Source organism: Juglans microcarpa x Juglans regia, chromosome 1D (assembly GCF_004785595.1).
Source record: "Juglans microcarpa x Juglans regia isolate MS1-56 chromosome 1D, Jm3101_v1.0, whole genome shotgun sequence".
In the NCBI taxonomy this organism is placed as follows: domain Eukaryota; kingdom Viridiplantae; phylum Streptophyta; class Magnoliopsida; order Fagales; family Juglandaceae; genus Juglans; species Juglans microcarpa x Juglans regia.
Window position 1 is genome coordinate 649,265 of NC_054594.1, and position 22,605 is coordinate 671,869.

At 34.9% G+C, this 22,605-nt stretch overlaps 3 protein-coding genes across 4 annotated transcripts; 1 reads left to right on the forward strand and 2 right to left on the reverse strand.

Moving 5' to 3' along the window:
- Positions 1 to 3,052: 3,052 nt before the first annotated feature.
- On the reverse strand, positions 3,053 to 8,711 carry LOC121267120 (peptidyl-prolyl cis-trans isomerase CYP65). 2 transcript variants are annotated; one of them, XM_041171000.1, is made up of 11 exons: positions 8,367 to 8,711; positions 8,212 to 8,274; positions 8,030 to 8,133; positions 6,093 to 6,184; positions 5,891 to 5,980; positions 5,707 to 5,782; positions 5,247 to 5,617; positions 4,702 to 4,958; positions 4,335 to 4,623; positions 3,553 to 3,663; positions 3,053 to 3,451 (listed from the first exon to the last, which is right to left on the reverse strand). In XM_041171000.1, the coding sequence occupies exons 1-11, from the start codon at positions 8,444 to 8,446 to the stop codon at positions 3,245 to 3,247; spliced, it is 1,740 nt and encodes a 579-aa protein (XP_041026934.1). In that variant the 5' UTR covers positions 8,447 to 8,711; the 3' UTR covers positions 3,053 to 3,244. The 2 variants fall into 2 exon arrangements, with proteins under 2 accessions (XP_041026934.1, XP_041026928.1); XM_041170994.1 differs by having other exon boundaries at positions 8,381 to 8,709.
- A 200-nt stretch (positions 8,712 to 8,911) lies between these two features.
- LOC121267133 lies at positions 8,912 to 12,057 on the forward strand. Its single transcript, XM_041171005.1, has 4 exons — positions 8,912 to 9,185; positions 10,184 to 10,331; positions 11,452 to 11,522; positions 11,611 to 12,057. Exons 1-4 carry the CDS (start codon positions 8,931 to 8,933, stop codon positions 11,830 to 11,832), a joined length of 696 nt encoding a protein of 231 aa, XP_041026939.1. The 5' UTR covers positions 8,912 to 8,930; the 3' UTR covers positions 11,833 to 12,057.
- Positions 12,058 to 14,959: 2,902 nt separating this feature from the next.
- On the reverse strand, positions 14,960 to 19,955 carry LOC121241295 (adenylyl-sulfate kinase 3). Its single transcript, XM_041139005.1, has 7 exons — positions 19,471 to 19,955; positions 17,230 to 17,370; positions 16,497 to 16,646; positions 16,277 to 16,395; positions 16,043 to 16,127; positions 15,613 to 15,659; positions 14,960 to 15,392 (listed from the first exon to the last, which is right to left on the reverse strand). The coding sequence occupies exons 1-7, from the start codon at positions 19,658 to 19,660 to the stop codon at positions 15,294 to 15,296; spliced, it is 831 nt and encodes a 276-aa protein (XP_040994939.1). The 5' UTR covers positions 19,661 to 19,955; the 3' UTR covers positions 14,960 to 15,293.
- Positions 19,956 to 22,605: the final 2,650 nt, after the last annotated feature.

Consider the following 22,605-nt stretch of genomic DNA (forward strand, 5'->3'; position numbering starts at 1 on the left):
TGCCAAAATTATATGAAGTTTGGTTATCATCATATATACATGATGATCGGTCAGATTATTAATTCATTATAAAACTTTTTTTTTTTTTTTGTGATGCTATTTGTTTAAATGAAACAAATAAGACAAATACATTCAAGGAAGACTAAATTAATTAAGGATGTTTTATGGATTTCTGAGGCCCACTGCTACGACCTGCATGCATCTCGATCGTTTTGATCAGGATTAGTATAACATGATGAATATTATATATATACAGTCTGATCATCTAGCCCCAATACAAATTTAGTTTGTAATGTAACAGATATTCGTCCATTAATTAATTATTAGATTGGTTCGTGGGTGGTGGGTCGATATATTAATTGTTTTAGGTATTTTATTCCTATTTTCTTATTTTGGTAAGTAAGGAAGAATATATTATATAAAGAATACGCTGTTTTAATTCAAAGAATTCATAAGACCTGAATTAGTACGTTTTAATTTAATTAGAATGAGAAATGATAGTTGCAGTCGTGAGTGTGCAAGCGCTACACAATCACTTTGAAAAAAGTGAATAAATACAAAGTCCATATGAAAAAAATTATTTTTTTAATAGTGAATCTCACTATTTTTCAAAATGACTGCATGACACTTACGCACTCACGACTGTATGTAGCATTACTCAATTAAAATAATTAGGTATTTATAATTGCCAGTATAAAATTTTTTCGATGGCTAGACTACTTCTTCCAATGCAAGACTAAATAAAAAGGGTAGCTAATTCTTTAATCTGCCGACAAAAATTATGAGCATAACAAATTCTTATATATATAATGCATATTATATTTACACTAGCTAATTAATTATTAATTTATTTGACTCTATATATATAATATTAAGACAAACTACGCCAATATTATTAATCCATTATAAACAGTACGTACCTTTCATGTTTATTAGGAATGAGATGGCGATGGAGACTTAACAAAGTTACAAGACCAAGTATATATAAGTATAATGCATGGGTTTAGTTTAATCGCAAGTAGTAAATTATAATTATATATTGCTATACCAAATTAAATTATACATAACTTAGTTTTTGGAATGGGATGTGGATGGCAACGTCAATATATATAGCTAGACCAATTAATTAAAATCATTTTATAAGTTCAATAGATATATATATATATATATATATATATATATACACTACTCAATAATAATAAACTATTGTTTGCTTTGTGAATGAGATTCCATAATAGAAAAAGAGACGTCTTTATTATCCTCAATTGTTATTGAATATATGGCCGGTAACATCTAACCCTATTTATAGATAAATGAGATTAAAAAAATAAAGATACAATAAATCAATGCTACTAGCTAATTGATACTAATTAATTTACACAATAAATTAATATATACGGTAGATAATAAGTCGTATTACTATAATTGCAAATATCATATATAGAAATTAATGATATTTGTAATTATAAAGTGCATAAGTACTACGCTTCTTTTAAATAAATAAATAAATATATGATTCACATGAAAAAATAATTTTTTAATAATAGATCCCGCTTTTTTTCAAAATGAGTGCAGTATTTGCACAACTCATAAATATATCTAATATATATATATATATATATATATATATGAGAATATTGATCGTATCAGAAAAATGGAGTACTTGACCTGAACAAACTTGTCCACGCGTTTGCCGGTTAATTAGACCATTCATTGAAAACACATGATGCAGTGATCTTCACCTTTCTTTGTGGTTAAAATTTTGATATCGTTATTGCTCCATTTTATCTGTCAATTATTAGGAGGCCCTACATGTGCCATGTGGAAATGATAAAGAGTTTATTGACTAAATGGCTGTGAAGTTCTAGATGGAACAGATTTGTATGGGTATGAAGTACTATTGGTCTGTTATTTAACGAAGGAGACCGTGAGTTGGTCTCGGTGTGTGTTTCTTTTCAATAGAACAATGCTGCTTTTTATCTTATATATAATAATTATCTTAAATCATAATTACTGATGTGATAAATTTTTAAACAATAGTATTTGTTAACTATATATCAAAATATGTTATATTAATAGGTATGATTGAAAATAATAAAATTTAAGATAGGAAAGAACATTTCTTTTTTTCTTTTCATCCTCTTAGGGTCATGAAATATCACTATTTAAGATGAAATATCATTGTTTATCAGGTTATGTTAAAACCGCTTTAAAGTGGCACTCCCTGTAAAATTGGATTGGAGTCAAACTTTTGACTTAATAATCTGCTTTTTTATTTTTATTTTCGGTGCTGCTTTTACAGTGTTTGGGATAATTATTGGGGACTCCCACCCCCACTGAATCTTGTATCAGTGTATCCATTTACTTTATCTATACAATACTTACATAGAAAAAAAAATTGTCACCTGGCTAGTACTCTATACTAAGGCCTAAGGGAAAGTACTCGATCGGAGTACTGTCTTCTTAAAAAAAACTGAGGGAAAGTAGTCTGTTAAATTAGACTTCACCCACCCGAAAGGGTATTTTTGTGCTCATAATTCATATTTTATACCCCTCCTGTATGAGATCACCTGGTTAAGAGGTGGTACTTAATGTCTATCTAATTTTTTGGGTAAAAGAAAAAGAAAAAACAGAGAGTTACAGAATTGGATTGGATCGTATAAAATTCAACTATGCATAATGATTGAACAAAAATAGAAATTGATATCATTAACTCAGACTGCAAAAGTGTGACTCCAGCAATGCAAAAGTATGTAATGTCTCCACCAACTTTAGTTCACTTTTAAGCAGGGGAAGGGGTCCCCTCCCTCAGCCCCTCTCCCTGTGGGTGACGCGGGGAGGGACTTAATTTGCACCGTTTTACCTTCCTTTCTTCTTCTTTTTTTAGATATCTGACCTGTCCATCAGACTACCACTGCATCAATTGCATGCCATGTGTCTGTCAGTCGCCCTGCTTATGTTAACCATTTTTCACTGCAGACCATTTATATTGCTTTGACATAAAACATTTTGATTATTTAAGCATGACTCCACAATCAGCAGTTTCTACTAATGAAAACTAAAAAGCAGTTTCTGATAAATAAAAAAAAAAACATCTCCTTGTTACTTACAACCTAATTGTCTTCTTTCGCTTTTGGAATCTCGAATGTAACTGTCATAAATATGGCCTACACAACAGCTCAATGTTTTTTTCTTTTTTTTTTTTCAAAATACGAAAAAACCCATGGTACCATATTGGGAATTCTTACCAACCAGAAAAATCTTTCAATTGTCCTGCAGAGACTCCCAATTTCCTTTTCTTTGCTACAGGTATCGCTGTTGGACTAGTGTCAACAGCAGCAGATTCAGCCTGACCGTTTCTTGCTTTCAGGTACTTCCCAACACCACCACCAACAGTTCCAGAACCTGTTGTTCCCGTGCCTGGATTGCTAAACCATGACCCAATTTTATCCTGAACAAAAAGAAAATATCCAATTGATTATTAGAAATATGAGATAGAGAGAGAAGAAAAAAGAGGCTGGTAGCCTGACGTTCAAGGAACCAGAAACTAACATTTTCTTCATCCTCAGCATTCTTCTCGTCTTTGGCCTTCTCTTCCTCTTCCTCCTCAGGTTCATTATAAGGATTGACGAATACTGTTACACTAGTGATCTTAATCTCCTCCTGCACAAGTGATAAAGAGAACACAAAAATGAGGTATTTGCAGTAGTAGAAGTAGCTAAATCTCATGATCTTCCTAGGTATATGTTTCAGCAAGCATTATGGATCAGTGCAACTGGACTCAACCAAAACAAGTTTTGCTGCTAATTTGTAAAATGGAAAGCACTAAATATTTTTGTTTTTATGACGATGTAGAATCTCACCAAGGCAGGTTCCTTCTAATCCACCCTGGGGGAGTGAACCCAGGATACACAACCCCATCCTACATAACTGTGTATCAGGTAATACAAGAGAATTAAACCCGAGAAGTCTGAGTTAACAGCTCAACCCAAGCCCTCCCTTTGACCACTAGGATGCACCCCAACAGAGTATATTTTTCTACAAAAACAAGTCATGGTGAGCTGAAACTAGTTTTGAACCCTCACTTTCATGATCTTACACATTTGTAGAATTTGCAAAAGAGCCAGATTACAACATCATTGCTTTCTGCACACAGCTTCCAAACTCAATAAGAACAGACAATTTAAGGACCAGCAGAGAACCCAACACAAGACATGAAAGCCAGTATACCGAATTATTTTACATGCAACTACACTCAAGCCACACCATACTAAGCATAAAAATTACTTCAAAAAATGTAATACATCATTAGCATACAGAAGAGAATAACCCACCAGAGGTCGGTCATCGTCATCAACAGGAACCTTTTCCATTGCTGCCAGTGTAGTCAAGCCACCAACGACCCCACCAAAAACCGTGTGTTTGAAGTTTAAATGATTTGCAGACTTGTAAAGGATGAAAAACTGGGAACCATTTGTGTGGGGACCACTGTTTGCCATACTAACAACGCCCCTACCAGTGTGAAGCAACTTGGAGTTTAATTCATCTTTGAACGGCTTTCCCCATATAGATTCACCTCCTTTCCCAGTACCAGTAGGATCGCCACCTTGAATCATAAAATTCCTACAATAAATTGGCGAATGTACCTATCATCAGTGACACAAAACAAATTGATTAATATTAGACAAGTTATGACTATACCTGATGTTTCTATGGAAAGCTACTCCATTATAATAGCCACGTTCACAGAGAGTGATAAAGTTCTCACATGCCCTGGGAGTAATATCACAGTGCAGCTCAATGTTCAAATCACCATGTGTTGTATGCAGCTGTATATATCCCTTCTTCTTTGGATTTTTCTCAACTTTGATATATTCAAATTCATTTTCAGTGACAGGGTCAAAAGAGGTAGAAGTGAAGGATCTTGAAGCAGCACCAGTAGTAAAACGGCTCTTTACCTGGCAAACAAAATCTCATGTCAAAATTGACTAAAGCACATGGCAAATAACATGCCTGAGCAAATAAGAATAGAACTTCAACAAACTGGATAATACCCAATGGAGTTGATAGGACAACCAATATACAGAAAAATATTATCAACGTAAAAGACAGCATTCTTCCAGAATATATTATTTCAAATTGACCATTGGAATGGTGCTCCTAAATTTCACTGTTATTTATTAATAAGGTTTTAATTATTTTTTTTATAGGTATGATTAATGAGGCTTTAATGAAAGAAAACTAACCATCTTTGCATTCACAGGTACCCTCTCACCAGCCATGTGCATGGAAATCTTGGCAGCAGTTTTGTCACTTGATGCAGCTTTTGCAGCAGCGGCACTTCTTCCATGTACTGAAGCAGAAGCAGCATCTACAATACTGTAAGCCTGAGCTTGAACCCCTCCATTCGAATTTGATTTAGAATCTTCTTTAATGCGTGTTCTTGCAGCTAAAATTGTAGTAAGTGCAGCAGCCCTTTCCATTTGTGCCTTGCTGCCACCTCCCCCATGCAGTGCAGTTTGCTTTCCTTTTTCAGTTCCGAGCTCCTCCAGCATCTGCTTAATATCCCCAGTGACATTGATATTATAACTCGGATCTGAGCTCATTTTCTTTAAATCTGGGAAAAAGAAATGAAAAGGTAAAAAACCAAAAAGGAAAAAAAAAAAAAAAAATCCACAGCTGACCCTACAAGGAGGCTAAACTCACCTTCATCATCAAGTTTCAAACTATTTTTAATATGATCAAAATCCAGCAGAACCTTGGTGTCTAGTGCGTTAGGATTCTGTAAAGCATGCCAATAAAGATAAGGAATCCACCAACAAGCTTTCAGCAATGAACACGTGACTCAAATCAATTACCATCTGAACTGTTTTTCGATAAGTATTACTACCTGAATTGTTATAAGGTCTTGTTTAGTAAATGGTTCGTCGGTGAGGAGCTCCTTCCAGTTCTTGGTCTTGATGTTCAACTCTTTAATTGCCTATGTAAACAAAACAAAAATGAAGGATAAACAATGTATAACATGCAACATAGGGATTAGGGATGACATAGGAGGGAAGTCTACTGGTACAGTCTATCAGCAGAAAACAAACCTCATAAGAGAACACATTTCCAGTAGTCTTCACGGCAATTATGTGTGTAAATTCAGTAAACACTTTGTTTAACACAGGGCAATGATACTCTCCTGCAAAATATGTGAAAAGGTTTTCGATTAATATTAGGATCAGATAGGAAGACAAACTGAAGAAGATGTGTACCAAAACAATGAAGAAGCGGTTCATAACATTTTGATTCATATCTATGAATATTGTATAGATAGATAGTTTCATTAGCAATCTATCTATAAACTGGATTAGTGTCGACAAGAAGGGTCTGGTATATCTGTTCCAGAAAGTAGTTTCACATGATACAAATACTTTATATTGATGACTTTATGGTTGTAACTAAATCTTAGATACACTTCCAACTGTCTGCTTTAGTCTTTTTTTCTTACTCTTTTTGTCTCGTTTAGTGCACTCATATTTTTTTTATGAGGCCTCTAGCTAACTTCTCAAACAGCCAAAGCAAATTTTGAGGAGTCCTACAAACATTTTTTTAGTGGCACCAAGTGCCCGGAACAATCTCAACTAATCCCGGGAGTGCACAGGCCCTCGGCAAGGAATTTCCCGCAAGTGCACTGCGAGTAAATTCAAATGGAAATTCTCCCAGTTTGATGGCCCCAAGAGTGTAAATGCTGTGTTTCAAACCCAAGACATCCAGTTTTTACGGCTCGACCCAGGACCACTACACTAACCCTTGCGGTTTCCACTAACATTTTTTCAACTGCTTCCTATTCTCCAAGTTTTTTTTCTAGAAAAAAAAAAAAAAAAAAAAAAAAAAAAAAAATTCTTGATCTTCAGGTTAGCCGATATCAAGCTAATGAATGATCATGATTGCTTGTAAAAGCCAGTTAAACAACAAATGTTCACCAACTTGCTTAGAAATTCTCTAGACTGAACAAAATGTATTCACAAAAGACATAAAGAAAACATTATCCATGATGAGTGTAGGTAGCGTATGCGATTCCACATTGCTTGAGAGTCCAATTGTACCATTGACTAGTTCTTACGGAGTATTGGCCCAGATGTGGCCTAAGCCTCATTGGGGCATTACAAATGGTATTAGAGTATATCCCAACTAAAAGTGTGGGACTTGAGTCGTGCCACCTATGACGGACTGACCCGACGAGAACATTGAGAATTTAAAGAGTGGAGATTGTGATATCCCATGGTGGGTGTAGGTGTCATATGAGATCCCACATTGCTTGGGATGGAGAAGTCCTGGCTCTGTATGATGATTCCAATGGAGCACTAATTGTAACATACTAGTCCTTTTGGAGTGTAGGTCTAGATGTAGCTTGGGCCTTCCCTTGGGCATTTCAAAGTTGCTCCCTACTCTTCTGAGTCAAGGTCAAGGTAACTTACTGAGCTATAGTGATATAGAGCCCAATAGTACACAGAACAAATGTTCAAACACAAGGGTCGGGCATCCTGTTCTTTTGCCATAAATTGCTTATGTATCCATATATAGCTCAGACCGACGTGCCAGAAATCTACTGTCCACATATATCTTCTTTTTTTCCCTTTTTTCTAATCATTCACAAATATTATTCACCTACCCATACAGTATTACTCTTATCTAACGAGGTTTTGCATAAGCTGTTAAAACGAGCAAAATAAAATTCGCAATGGCGTCGCAGGCCTGTAACTTTAGTCAACATATAAAACAGATTGACTCACATTTCAAACCCGCTTCATTGGTTATATAAATAGCCTTCATACATGCAAAGCAAAAGTTTCAAGTACAAATGCGCAAAAGTAACTACCGATTAATAGACTCAAATCCCAGTTTTGAGGATGACATTTCAATTCCGTATAAACGACAAATCAACTAAATTTTATGAAAGATGCAATAAACGTTTCAAATTGAAGCTCATAAAAAATAGCAAAGAAAGGGGTGTCTTTGAAAAGAAAAAAAAATATATACGAACCATCAGAATTCTTGTGGAAGGTTAGAGGGATGAGATCCTCTTGCTTAAGAGAAGCTCCTGTTACAGGATTCTTCCCATACTTTTGAATATACGGAATTATATTCCTGCGCCCAAAATTTCTTAAAATCAAGCCCAGTCCACTTGAAATTTCAAAAGAAGCACCAAGCAAGGAATACACGTACATAATGTCGAAGACGCTGCCATCCGCCGTGCACACCGGGTCCTCGAAGGGCGTAAATGTAAGCCTGCCACACCCAAATTGAAAGCATTTTGCAGAATTAGAGATAGAAATAGAATCAGGCAGACAGGCAGACAGAGAGAGACAAAGAGAGGGTACGTGTAAGTGCGTACGCGCAGCAATAGAAGGGGAGGCGTTTGAAGGGGGTTCGATTCTCTTTGGATTTTGCGCCACCCCATTCGGTGGCCCACTCCGTTTTGGTTATGAACATACGGTCTTTGCTGTGCTGCTTCTTCCCCATCTTTCTCACCCCGCAAATCAACCCGGTGAAGCTGAAGCTAAGGTTCTCTCTCTGGCTTCCAAAAATCAACCCGGTGAAGCTGAAGCTAAGGTTCCCTTCCACTGCTCGCAGTTACTAAACGCTTTCGGTGGTTCTCTTCTCTTTGCGTGTTCGTGTGTGTGCGCGCGCGCGTGAGAGAAAGAGGGGCATTTCTTCAATTCTTCTACTTCTGAATTCTGGTTTTCGGCCGCCTTCGCCGATACGACGTCGGCCCATTTAAGGCCCCAAATGTATATGGGCCTGGAATTGTTTGGATCCAAAGGGTAGACCCTTATTTTAACCCAGATAGAACTATAGAAGCAACCGAGATGGGCCTATTGCATTATTATAAGGCCCAGAATATCCCACACAGCTTTTCCATCTAAGCTTCCGACTCCGCCACAATGTTATGGGCAGAGGAAGTGAGGAGAATGGGAGGTCGGAGCAGTGAGTGCAGCGACAGCAGCAGCGGAGAGGAAGACGGGGATTCCGAGTGGAAAGCGGCAATCAATTCCGTCGCCGTATCCTCATCCTCGGATTTTCTATCTTCCTTCATGAATGGCTCTTCCGCAACCTCCAACAATACCCAAAGTGACGACGACGACGACGATGCTGGAAACCGCAAACAAAACCCACAACTCAAGTATTACCAACTCAAGGTCAGTGCTTTCATAAATAAATTTTAATTCTTTTAATCCTTTTATTTTAGTGATTTTATGTAGTAGACGAAATCTTCTCGGTGAGGATTTGGCACCCCCCTTACCCCAAAAAAAACCCACTATTGTACAAGCTTTAAAGATTTTTCTTTTTACTTGGAAGCTGTTGTTTCTGTGCATATGTTAGATTAATAATTAGTTGAGTTTTGAGTGCTGAGCTAGTTTTGGACTGCGGATATATGGTAATTCCACTTTATCTATATCATATCATTAAAAATTGATTAGTAGAGTACCGCATTATTTTGTGCTTCAGGACTAACTAATGATTCGACATGTACAAGCTTGTTACTTACAAATTACTACCGAAAAGATACAGTGGCTTATTCATTTGGGCGCTTAGGGAGCTTCCCCTGTGACCTTAGCCTGAGCGATTGGAAGTTCAAATTATCCGAGGTGGATTGGACTATGCTTGTCTTTCTAATAACGCGGTTCGTCTCCAATTTTCCCATAAATCAGGGAACTTGCTTTTCCAATGATGGCATGTTGTAGCTAGTTCTTGGAAGTCCAAATGTACCCTGGGGATTTTTTGAAAAGGTATTACGTACAAGTTGATTGGCCTGAAGAATTAAATATGTTCTTGTTTCTGGTAATATGGACAAACTGAGGGAGATGATTGAATAAAAAATGGACAGATTCAATAAGCGAATTCTTCAGAAATTAGGTTTGGACATAGCCAGATACAAATGTGCTCATGTTTGCCCAGTGAGTACTTGACCTTTTTTTTGGAAATGTTGGAGACTCGGGATTAAGTTGAAAGTTTCTCAATTATAAGGGTGTAGTTGTGAACACTGCACGAATGTAGAATCTATTTGGGTTTAGCATGTATTTGCCTCTTAGGGCCCTGCCCCATCTTTGTTAATAATAATAATTTTAATCTGTCTGGAATCTGGATTGGTTTCTGTCTTACTAGTGTGGACATTAACTACTGAACTTCTTTACAGGCCCAAAAGCTTTTAGATGATATGCTAGGAAAGAAACTAGAGATGGTGAGAGACTCCATTGATGCTCCTCATAAAGATCCCGAGATTGATGAAGGTGGCATTCATTTATTCAAACATGCTCCCCGTGGAATAGTGTTTGATTATATAGGTAAGTCAATCTCATCATATTCTTTGGTTGCTTTTGGTGAAACAATGCGTATGGTAAATTATAGAAGAAAGGAAGCAAGAACAGTACACAGAATTTAAATGTGTTTCGGCATTGTGCGTACATCCACAGGATGCAGAAAATCTTCACCATAGTGATAACAAAAGTTACATATAGAACACATTAAAAAAATCTAGATATAATTTAGAAAACCCAAGCCCGGTAAAATCCTTACCATACTACCAGAAGCACCCCCCCCCCCCCCCAAAAAAAAAAAAAAAAAGATGCCCCAATCTATATTTTGATCATGATAGATATTTAGGGCTCGTTTGGACACAAGGAATATCTCTAAATTCTGTGAATAGTAGTGAAATAGTTTGATCTAAGATATTTTATTGGGTTTTGGGAAATGAGAGAAAAAAGTTGAATAAAAATATTATGAAGTTAAAAAATTGTTTGAATATAATTTTTTAATATGATTTTTTTTTTTTTGAAGTTTGAAAAATTGTATTGATTTTTGTTTTGAAGTTTGTAAAATTTGTAATGACTAGGTAATGATAAGATGAAAAAGTTGAAGATTTGAAGTTGAAAAGTATTTTGTGTTTGATTGATATTTGGGAATGAAACTGTGAGAATTTTTTAGAATTTCTCATCTCATGTTATTACCCAAATGTACCTTAATTTAAACCCAATGGGCCATATGTGGCATCTTTATCAGCTTTTTGGAGAATGTGAGCCACATCTCTAACACTTTTACATGTTATTTAAAGAACACGTGCATGATCAGTTGAGAATGTTTGATGATGGGTCTTAAAGACTCCATCCCCATCCATGTCAATTGACATCTCATTCAGCACCCTTCAGCATATTGCCTTCTTACTGTTGCTTGAAAGGGGTGCAACTGTGAGTCAGTCATGATTTGCTTTTTGATATCTTCCATTTCAAATTGGTATATTTGTAACAATGAAGTGCTAGCTATCTCGCAAACTAGATACTGCATAGTACATTAAATGAAGATTTTTCAATAGATTTGGTCATTCTCTGGTGATGACCGTGTATTTGTTTCTGCATGGCCCTGTGAAATTCTAAACATAAAGACTGAAGATTATTTGTGTGCTCCCAGACGAATGTCAACAGCCAAGAAAGAAACCGAGAATCCTTCCTGGAAAAGAGATTGATGAGAAATCAAAGAAGGTTAGTTCAATTATGTTATAGATTCTTTGTTGATCATTATTGGTTCATAATCTAATTTTTCAGTATTATTTTGAACCAAACTTGACAGTTTAGAAGACAAATCCAATCTGCTGCTGTCAATGCAGAAGATATAATGGCTACTGCAAGGGATGCATACCAAAAAGCATTGGCTAGACTGGAAGCTAAAGATGCAGCTGCAAAAGCAGCAGCTAAAAGAGAGGAGGAAAGAGTTGCGGAACTGAAGAGGATTAGGGGTGAGAGATGGCTACCTTCCATTGCTAGAGAGATGCGGGTAAATTTTCAGGGTTGAAATATGTTTACTACAGAATGCTTTGTCACTTTTGTGCTCGTGTTGCTGTCTTTGTGAGCACTAATCCAGTAGTTTCAACTTTTTGATTGAGAAATATCCATGATCGTAATCTCACACTTTCTTTGCCATTGCTGGAACATTCAATCAAGGAGAAACTTCACACAACTAGTATGGATTCATATTCAAAGGCAATTTGACTTCTGCTCTTTTAGCTGTGTTGCGTCAGTTCTTTTTGTATTTCAATCGATAGAAAAATCCAAATCTCATAAATATTACAACCACCATTAGCTGAGTCCCAAACTTTTTTAAAACGCTACCAGATTACAGCCAGTAGTTTAGCTATCTTGATATAGTGCATATATGAAACGTTATTCCATTTCCATCCCAAAACTTTTTCTCCAAGTAAAGTGGCCTTCTTTGGTTGGGGCGCTATATTTGGCACAAAAATCCGACGGAATAAACAATCTATCGAAGCTGACCTTGGACCATCCTATCACTGTTTACTGTCGCGTATAATAACCGCTGGTCCGCCTATCTGTTGTGTGCCACTTCTCAAATAGTTTGCCATTCATCATCAGACACAAAAGGCCAAACTTTTTGAGTTCCAAAAACTTTATAATTGTGCTTAGTAACCGAAATGAGTTTGCTCTTCTTGAACATATACGGGATGGCTAAAACTGAGATCATTAACAAGAGTGCGAAAGATTGAAAGAAATCTACAAATTACAATAATGGGGGAATTTGGGAAACACGTTTTCATTGAAATCTTCCAATTATATAATGAGTTACCTTGTGAACTGTCCGTGGAGTTGTTCTTAATAGGCTTGCAACCTGATCCACCGAAAACAGAATTGGGGCTGACCCGCCAACCATTCAAAACGAAACTGGCCCTACCCGACCTGCACCATTCTGCTAAGAACTAGGGCTGTGCATAAAAGGCCTTAGGCCCGATCCGTCTGTAATAACTGATATGGTCCACCCAAACAAAGTTGGTTCCATTGGATTAAATTCTAGTACGGGTTTAAACACCACATTATCGATCGAAACCGATCACCAAAAACACCCCATTAGGCTTTAGCTCTCTAGTCTCCTCTCCTCAAATGATCAAATCCTATCCCACCCACTCCATACCTCCTCTATGTTAGTCGTCGACATATGTTGTTGCCGTTTGCCGTTAACCTTCTGTTGCTGCTCCCCTCTGTTGCTGCTCCACCTTGCATCTAGATCTTCCCTTGTGACAACTTCATCTTCTACGATTCCAGACCCAAAGCGCATCTCTCTATTTGCAACTCCACCCACTTCCACCTCTTCTCACTCCTCACCCCTCATTTTTCTATTTTCTGTGTATGTGTGGGTGGAAAAGGGTTGCTTTTCTATTTTCTTTTGGAAGTGTCCGTGCTCTGTTTGGTTACAGAGAAAATTGAAAGAAAGGCGAAAGAACTTCTTAGCATCAAACCTTGTTAAAAGCATGTCTCTATTTTATGTTGCTTATAATTGTGCGAGATTTGTTAAGCTTCTTATCTTTGATCATGCCGCCACTGTTGATTGCCGCTTGTAAAAACCAACATTATCACTAATCAATGTCTTTTGAGGTTTTATTCGCATCTCGACTTATTTATTTTAACCCACAAAGTACATTCAAAGGTACAATACTACAAAAATTAGCTTCAGCAAGTGGATAAAAAAGAAATCTTTATAATTCAACCATTATCTAATCGGATCCCACTAAAATTTCTATACCCATTAGTGATAACAACCGTTGTTATTATTCCAATATTCCCTCATGCATGCTGTCTGCATCTAAAGCAAGATTTATGTGAACGTGCCCATTAGAGAGAGAGAGAGAGAGATTTATGAGTGTACTTGACATACAAAGCGATTATCAGATGTGTTTCGCTGACAATGTTTAAGCACATGTTCGGTTCCGAACAGGAAAATAAACACGATACTGAATATTACTGGCCTATTAAGGCAATTTTCCTAGCCGTTACACCAAACCTAACTCTTCTTCCCTTCCAAGTAATGTTGGATATGTCCAGTAATTAAAAAAAAAAAAAAAAAAGTAAAATACTTAATAACTTAGGGAACAAGCAAAAAGTAAAATGTGGAATAGATGGCAGCTTCATCCAAGGAAAGATAAGGAGTGGGAAGCAACGTGGAAGCAACCGTCTCTTTAGCTTCGAGTGGGAAAACCCTACTCTCACTTTCCTTAACTTTCTTTTAAGAAGGCAAGATGGGGGTGTCCCCACTTCCCTCCCACACACACATTTCCCCTTCTCCTTAGCCTGCAATTCCTTCTTTGTTTTTCTTCCCTTCTTCTTTTTCTAAGCTGGCCTGCAATGAATCACTGCTGAAAGGGATAGCTTTTGAGTAATGGCATAGCATCTGATTCAATATTAAGTTTGTTTTGCAGAAACCTTGGGTGTTTGCTGAGTGCTCCGAAGATGGCACATGTGGTGGCAATGGTGGTGGAGGGAGTGGGAGTCTTTGTAAGGACTCTCTGGGGTCTGCAGGAGAGGCGTTTCTCTGCCACTTTTGAGGCTGTGAGATCTGCTGCGGTGTCCATGACAATGGCTCTCATCTTCTGCTTTTTGTCTATTGATAGACATCAACGAGGACGGATGGGCCTTGCCTTTATTTGATTTTCTGTCTTTATTAATCTATATATATCTGCCTCAAGTCTGGGTTGCTCATCGATTTTTCTTGTATCATTTTCTGGGCTGTGTGAAGTTCATGATATTGAATGCAAATATGGTTTGCATGGCCTTCATTTGGTTTTCAATTCTAGCTCTTCCAAATAATTAATCTTCGATTTCTGAAAGCTATATCATCCGCTGCTCCTCAGACAACCTCCCCCTACATCTTTTCTTTCAGCCCAAATCTTTTTAGTTTTTTCCCCACTGTCATTTGGTAATTTCTTTAATTATCATCGTTTGTTTTCGCAGATGAGATAAGATGAGTTGAGATGAAAGTTAAAAGTTAAATAAAATATTATTAGAATATATTTTTTTAATATTATTTTTGTTTTGAAATTTGAAAAAATTAAATTGTTTATTTTATTTTGTGTGAGAATTTAAGAAAATTATAATAATTAAATAAGATGGGAATGGTTGCGAAAACAAACAAGAAATATTTCTGCAAGGTGGGCTGACTTGTTATTGCATAATAATGTCTTTCTCACTAAATGATACATACATCATACACACCAGAGCACAATTGATATCTAAATTATGGAAGCTATGCTGCACAAAGTGGCTACCACAACACAATTAAGTAGCGACATTAATTAATCGATCGATTAATTTATCTAAAATTGGAGGAACCTTATTGAAGACCAGATCAACAAACACAGGAACTAGTTTGTTTCCTGGTCACGGTCATCGCTTATTTTGCAGCAAACTACATTGCACGTAAAAGGAAAGCATATCAGCAAGCAGGAGGTGAATGGCGTTTCCCAGATATCAAGCCTGCAGGTAGCCTCTCTCCTCTAAGTAAGATATCACTGTTTCAGCCATTTCACATGGGGAGATACAGTCCTCTCCCTTCTGCTGTAATACTATCTGCAGAAATAACATCAAGAGCGAAATCCCATTTTATTGAACGAACAGGGCATGAGTTGAAATGCCAGGAAACGAAGAGTCTGATGAACAACAATCCCATAAGCCATATATCCCACAACCATAACATTGTTCAACATTATGTCAAGTGCAAAAGTATGTGCATATTTTTGCAAATTCAAGACCTCAATCATGCAAGATCTTCCTTTATGAGCATACGCACCTCGCAATTTACTGGAGGTTCATACGGATCATCAATTCCTGTAAAACCTGCAGAACGACAAATAAATATTTCAAAACATACTTTAAGAAAATTAGTACCACTTCAAATTAAACAGAGGAAATTAGCAGAAGCATACTAAATCCTTTAATAGTTCAAACAGCAAGATGATAGCTAAGGTTAGAACTAAACCAAGAAAATAGGCTTTCATTTTTTCTTTTTGGTGCACAGAAATGTTCTCGCAGACTAGAACTAATGACGGCAACATTATGAGATTGCATAGCAGAGAAGAAAAAGGGTTAACACTTGAACATCTGAGAGGGCGAAATAACTTAATTAATTTGATGCCACGTCCCGTCAGTAAACTGAGGAACACAAGGAAACAACCAATACTCTCTGATACCATTCTTATATGCAAACTCCAACGAGATACCTTTGATCTTTCCAGATCGTGCAAGCTTGTACAGTCCCTTTGGGTCCCTTGCTTCACACACTTCCAGTGGCACATCCAGAAACACCTACAAAGTGCCATCACTCATCATTAATAGTTCATCACTGTCGACCAAGAACCTCTGCTTGGTTTAAAACTTCTGTGAAAACACTCAAAGCGGCAAGCCTATGCCCTCATATCCAAACTACCCCCAGTGACTTTGTGACAATCACGTACCTCAATGAAATCTCCTTCTGGCAATAATGCACGGCAGTCATCTCTGTCCTTCCTGAAGGGAGATATCAAACTAGCAATGCAAATGATGCCTGCATCTGCAAATAGCTTTGCTACCTCGCCTAAAATAATGAAAATTTTGGAGTTTGAAATCGATCGTTATAAAAGATGCTACATGAACTAAAGAACAAACTTAAATCAACTGAACGTGATGAACACCCACCAATCCTTCGTATGTTTTCTGCACGATCTTCTGCTTTAAAACTAAGATCATTGTTTAGACCATGCCGGACATTGTCACCATCAAGAATGTAGGTCAGCTTTCCTCTCGAATGCAAGCCTCGATTCAATGTACATGCCAAAGTGCTTTTTCCTTAAATGAGAGATAGAGAATGGATTACACAGTAGAGTAGGTAGTTGTTAGCAATGCTGGAACGTCTCTTATAAGATCCGTAGAGAATTCCGAGTTCTATACATTTCAAGACATTTTTTACTTCGAAATTTCATTGATTACCAGCATATTGCATCATAGTGGCCTATCTGATTGACCTCAAACATGGTAACTGAGTCAGCAAAAGTCTACAAAGTAAGTCATCAAATTTCCAGGTACACCAAAAAGATTGTTTATATATTTTCCAAATTTTGTTTTCACCTTTATAATCCACGAGAGGTGTTAATGGAACCATGTCTTAATTCAGCTGAAAGGGCCAAGCTTTTGGAATTGTAATACCCTTTGTTTGACAAGGTTCTGCTTTCTGTTGCTGGGGAATTAACACAGATCCTTGAGAAACTTGCAATATCCATTCTTAAAAAAGAAAAAGTTCACAAACACGTAAATGACACAATTTCTGAATACACACATAGAACAACGTCTCCAAAAGTGTCACCAAAACTTGCCAGCACAGACACTATTCAACGATATTTCATAAAGGCAAAAGATCAGTGCAATAACAAACCTGAACCACTAAGACCGGTTATCCATATGACACACCCTTTTTGCATAAGTAACTCTTGCCTATCAAACTTCTCCACTGGACATTTGTGCCATAAGATGTTCGTCGACTTCCCTACGGTTGCCATCTGGTGGAAATTTTTTCCTATTCATAAGAGGTACTTCAAATCAGAACCCAGAACTTGATCCGACGAAAAACATGTATGATTAACCATGTATTCGGAACCATGTTCTGATCAGAAGCTAGATTGTGTAAACGCAAAGACGACAAGAAGAAGAACAACAATAAAGTCAAAGCTCACGGCCTTATGGGAATCTCGCAAACAAATAATTAAATCTCCGAATATAATAAAATCTACATCAAATTAAATTTTCGTAAGGTGAAGAGTTGAAGATTCTTAACTATTTAAACTGGTTCAAATTTTAAGAGATATGACTGCGTTTGCTTGGAAAGTGGCATGGGGGAAATCCCTTTTTAACTTTTTTGTTTGAATTTGAGTTGTCCAATAACCAGCGATAGATAGTGAATTGAGATGAAATGAATTGAGATAAAAGTTAAAAGTTGAATAAAATATTGTTAAAATATTATTTGTTAATATTATTATTGTTTAAGATTTGAAAAAATTAAATTGTTTATTATATTTTATGTGAGAATTTGATAAAATTGTAATGATAAGATGAGATAAGATAAAACACTTTCATCATCCAAATTGGGCCATCAATATAAATAGTAAGAAAAATAATAAACACATAATATTTTTCACAATCATATTTTAAAATGAGGGATATTATTATAAAATACCATATAAAAGTAATATTACTTTACAAAAATACCTTTATTTTACATCATATATTGTGAAAGTAAAATGCTAAATGTACTTAAAGAAAAACTTACTTATACACATGTCAATTATTGATATGTTAAAAATTATGAAATTTCAATTTCAAAAGAAAACTAACAAAATAAATCTGGTAAATAAAATTGTAAATACATGTAGCACTATTTATTGTGAAAAATATTGTGTATATCATTACTCAAATAGGAATGACAATATCTGACATGACCCGTGAACTCAACACGAACACGACATGAAATTAGCGAATTTGGGTTTGATGTTAATAAGTTCGGGTCAAAACGGGTTGACCCGTTAAGACACGATTTATAAACGGGTCAATAACGGATCAACCTACTTAACACGAAATCAATCCGTTTTGATTCGTTTAGAATTTATTTCAAAATTAAAATTTTATTATTGTTAAGTTATAATATTGGTATTTCTCAACATGATTATGTTTTTATTGTTGGGATTGTAATTTTAGACCTATGTTTATATTTGTTATTGTATGGTTTATAATATTGATTTTATTATATATTAAAATTTTAAAAATATTGATATATATTTTTTAAGATATTGTGATTATTAATAAATATAGATTTTAACTTTTATGTGAAGTTATGTTAATCAGGTCAAATGAGTTATGCGTGTTAGTTCCATCCATTTAATTGATACAAACAAGTTTAAATGAATCGTCTCGTAGTAACATATTTTTAATTAATTATTGAACAAGTCAAAATAGATGATACGACACGACCCATTATCTAAATAGATTGAGTTAGAATTTAAAAGTTTGACACGTTTAGTTTAACAGGTTGAGTTCGAGTTAATTTATATAATCGAATGTTCATAATTTAATACGACACAAAGAAGACTCGAAAATATGATTTGCCACCCCTAGGAAGATATATAAACAATAACAAATAATGCAGAGCTTATTTTATGCGTATATTTTTTACTAAAGGTCCCCCAAATTCTTACATGGAATCCTTGACCCTGGAAAGTCTACAGCTCGTTCTGATCATCATCTAATTTGACCCTTCAGACAACTGTGTAGTCTTCCATTAGTATGGTTTTACAAGTTCTCGTGCTCGTCCACCAGAAGCCTTATGGCCAACATTCCAAAACCACAGTAAACACTTTTCACAATATTTTATATAATTATATTTTAAAATTAGAGAAATATTTCGTAAAAATAACATCACTTTTTAAATTTATCATTTACCTTGTTTTAAAATATGTGTTCTGAAATATGTGGAGACATAACTCATCTATTTTTGTTCTTGAAAAATGCTATTTGTTCTTGGAAATAAAAAGAAATAGAAGAAAAGGAAGTTCGGTTAGCTACGCGTAACTACGGTATTAGCTTGCATTATTGCGTATAAAGAACTTGAAAAGACAGAGAGTACCCGAAATGACAACACAATCATTAATCAATGAGGCAGCATTATTAGAGTAACCAGCGGTTGCTTTAACCGGCTTATGGAAGCTGGATCTAACATCGACGCCATGGAGCGCTGCTAATCTCTTATCGGCCTTATGATTCAATCCCATCGCATTAGTCTCCCAGAGACTCGCAGACCCCAACTTCAAGGCCATTCTAGGACAGATCGAGCAAGCACGAGGAGTTCCGACTGGGAGCAAGTTGGAAAACTTGGTTTCAGAGAAATCAGCGAGACGGAGTCGATGGAAGAGCAGAGGCTCCCGGAATAGAGAGGATTGGAAGGTGGCGTACTTGTATGGTTGTATGTTTTAAAAATGTGCCTGTGTGCGCTTGTGTGGGGGATTGGGAAGTGGAAAGCCTTGCTGTTATTTGGTGGGCGGCGAGGGAGACTTCCAATAGGAAAATTAGTGTTCTTTCCTTTAAGTAGTGGAAATTGGAATAGAAGGATTGAGAAAGAAAACAGGAACGCATATTAACGAGGTTTAGATTATACGATTTCATTTCATTTTATTTTATCTTATTATTATAATTCTTTTAAATTTTCACATAAATATAATAAATAATTCAATTTTTTTAAAATTTTAAAATAATAATATTATTAAAAAATAATATTTTAATAATATTTTATTTACTTTTTAAATTCTATCTAAAATTATCTCATTATTTAAACAAAATTATTTTATACGTACAAATCTTGTGTAAACTTTTTGTAAAATTATAAGGCTGCGTTTTGATGTTGAACTGAGTTGAGTTGAGTTGAGATGATAAAATATTATTAAAATATTATTTTTTAATATTATTATTATTATTATAAGATTTGAAAAAGTTGAATTATTTATTATATTTTGTGTTGAGATTTGAAAAATTTGTAATGATAAATTGAGATGAATTAAAATGAGTTTGGGATCCAAACTCACCTTAAAATCATCTCAACTCATCTCAATTTATCATTACAATTTCTTCAAATTTTAATATAAAATATAATAAATAATTTAACTTTTTCAAATTTTAAAATAAAAATAATATTAAAAAATAATATTTTAATAATATTTTATTATCTCAATTCAATTCAGTTCAACATCCAAATGCAGCTTAAGTCTCATAAAAATAAATGAGTTTTTTATATCTTTTCATAGCATAATCTATTTTTTATAATGAACTTACGTAAAATTCGTACATTTAAAACTGCTAAATATTATTACTCTAAAAAGAAAGTTCGTACCCGTGCACGCACGCGCTTGTTGAAGCTAGGGGTTAGGAGAGTGCGATGTGATTTGATGCGAGGTCGAGAACGTGGTGGTATATTTCCTGACGAGTACATATAAGATAGCATTTGTGGGATAAATCATAATTACTGTTTAGGAACACAAGTTCTAGATATTATTATTTATTATTTTTTATAAACTATTTATTATTATTTTATTACTATTTATAAATTATTTGATTATTATATATAAATTATCTCAAATATTCTTAGTATCCAAACAAAACTTTTTCTACTAAAAGGAAATGGTACTTATATTGAGATGGGCTTATTATATGTTTCTTGGAATGATGATAATTGATAAGGGTGTAAACCGGTCACCAAATGCATAGTCGGTTTCGGTTCAAACATTACATAAATTTCGATCTTTGGTCTAGTCTCGGGAGTGGAGATTTCTCGGATCGGACCGGACCGGACAGGACCGACCGAATAAAAAATAAAAAATAAAATAAAATATTATATATATTATTTATATAATAATTATACAATTAACAATATAAAATTTTAAATATGTTATTAATACTTGTTAATATTCTATAAATTAATAATATTTTATATATATTTTCATCTAACCTATCACTATTAACAATATAAAATTTTAAATATGTTATTAACACTTGTTAATATTCTATGAATTAACTAATATATAATATCAATTAGTTAATTATATAGTAATTATATAAATTAATAATGTAATTTTCATTTAATTTATTATCATTGACCATATAAAATATTTTTTTATTGAGTTTGTTATATAATCCACATTAATAAGTCACTTAATTTAATTTAATATTTTAAATAATTTTTTTTATTAATTGATTTAAAAAAAAAATAGGCCGGACCGAATAGACCGACCGGACCGATAACTACCGGTCCGGTCCCTATGGGGTGTTCGGTCTGGACTGACCAGTTTACACCCCTAATAACTGATATATAAGGAAAGAAATCACCATATAGTAGTTTCTAGTTTGGATCATACTATAGTCACTACTCCCGCTGAGAGTTATAGTTAGTTATAAGATTTTTTATTTTTTTAACTTTTTTATACATGTATTTTTTAATATTTTTAAATATTTAAAAATATCATAATATTATTAAAAAATATTTTCTTAATCATTAAATAAAAAATACAGCAGTAGAGCGGTAGAATGGAGAGACCGAGGTCATGACCACGAGTACTAAAATTTATAAGCATATATAGTTTAGACTTGGAAATATCATTTGCAGAAATATGATTTCGCCTGAGATTGGATCTTTCCAACCTCATTTTGGCATAAGGAGGAGGGGTGGGTGGCTAGGTAGGTAGGCGAAGTTTAATTTGTTTGGAAGAGTAATGCTTATATAGTTCAAGTTTTAATTAATGAAACATTTCTCAGAATGCACTTATATGAACGTGGAAATTAAAACATGAATTATTCTGTGCATGTGATGTAACAGTTTACCAAACATTTATATTTGCGGGCCCTCGTATACATGTAGCCACTCAATACCATAGCTACCACATTACTGCTATTAATAATTAAGCATATGCAGCACGCGCGAGAGCTGCCACACAACACAATTTTTTTTTTTTTTTTCTTCGGCAAATAGAACTTTAATTTATAGATAAACTAGCTATTACAAGATACAATATTTAATGAGATGAGTCCCTTACAATCTTTCCAAACCAACATATTACAATATAAAAAAGAAATAAGAGAAATTTGAAGCCAAAAGTATGGCTCCCATCCATTTCCTACAAAGGAAAACCGCTTGGTAACAGATTTTATATAGTTTGATAAACAGACTATAGAACTGTGACTACAAATTGACACAACACAATTATATATTATATGT

Coding starts and splice junctions, on each gene's coding strand:
- LOC121267133 (XM_041171005.1), top strand. CDS start 8,931: ATGTTATGGGCAGAGGAAGTGAGGAGAATGGGAGGTCGGAGCAGTGAG. Junction 9,186..10,183: donor TCAAGTATTACCAACTCAAG/GTCAGTGCTTTC, acceptor ACTTCTTTACAG/GCCCAAAAGCTTTTAGATGA. Junction 11,523..11,610: donor TTGATGAGAAATCAAAGAAG/GTTAGTTCAATT, acceptor CAAACTTGACAG/TTTAGAAGACAAATCCAATC.
- LOC121241295 (XM_041139005.1), bottom strand. CDS start 19,660: ATGGCCTTGAAGTTGGGGTCTGCGAGTCTCTGGGAGACTAATGCGATG. Junction 17,371..19,470: donor TGATTGTGTTGTCATTTCGG/GTACTCTCTGTC, acceptor TCTTATGAATAG/GAAAAAATTTCCACCAGATG. Junction 16,128..16,276: donor CAGAAGGAGATTTCATTGAG/GTACGTGATTGT, acceptor GGCACTTTGTAG/GTGTTTCTGGATGTGCCACT.
- LOC121267120 (XM_041170994.1), bottom strand. CDS start 8,508: ATGGGGAAGAAGCAGCACAGCAAAGACCGTATGTTCATAACCAAAACG. Junction 5,618..5,706: donor TTTGAAACTTGATGATGAAG/GTGAGTTTAGCC, acceptor TCTTTTTCCCAG/ATTTAAAGAAAATGAGCTCA. Junction 4,959..5,246: donor TACCTGTGAATGCAAAGATG/GTTAGTTTTCTT, acceptor TTTGTTTGCCAG/GTAAAGAGCCGTTTTACTAC.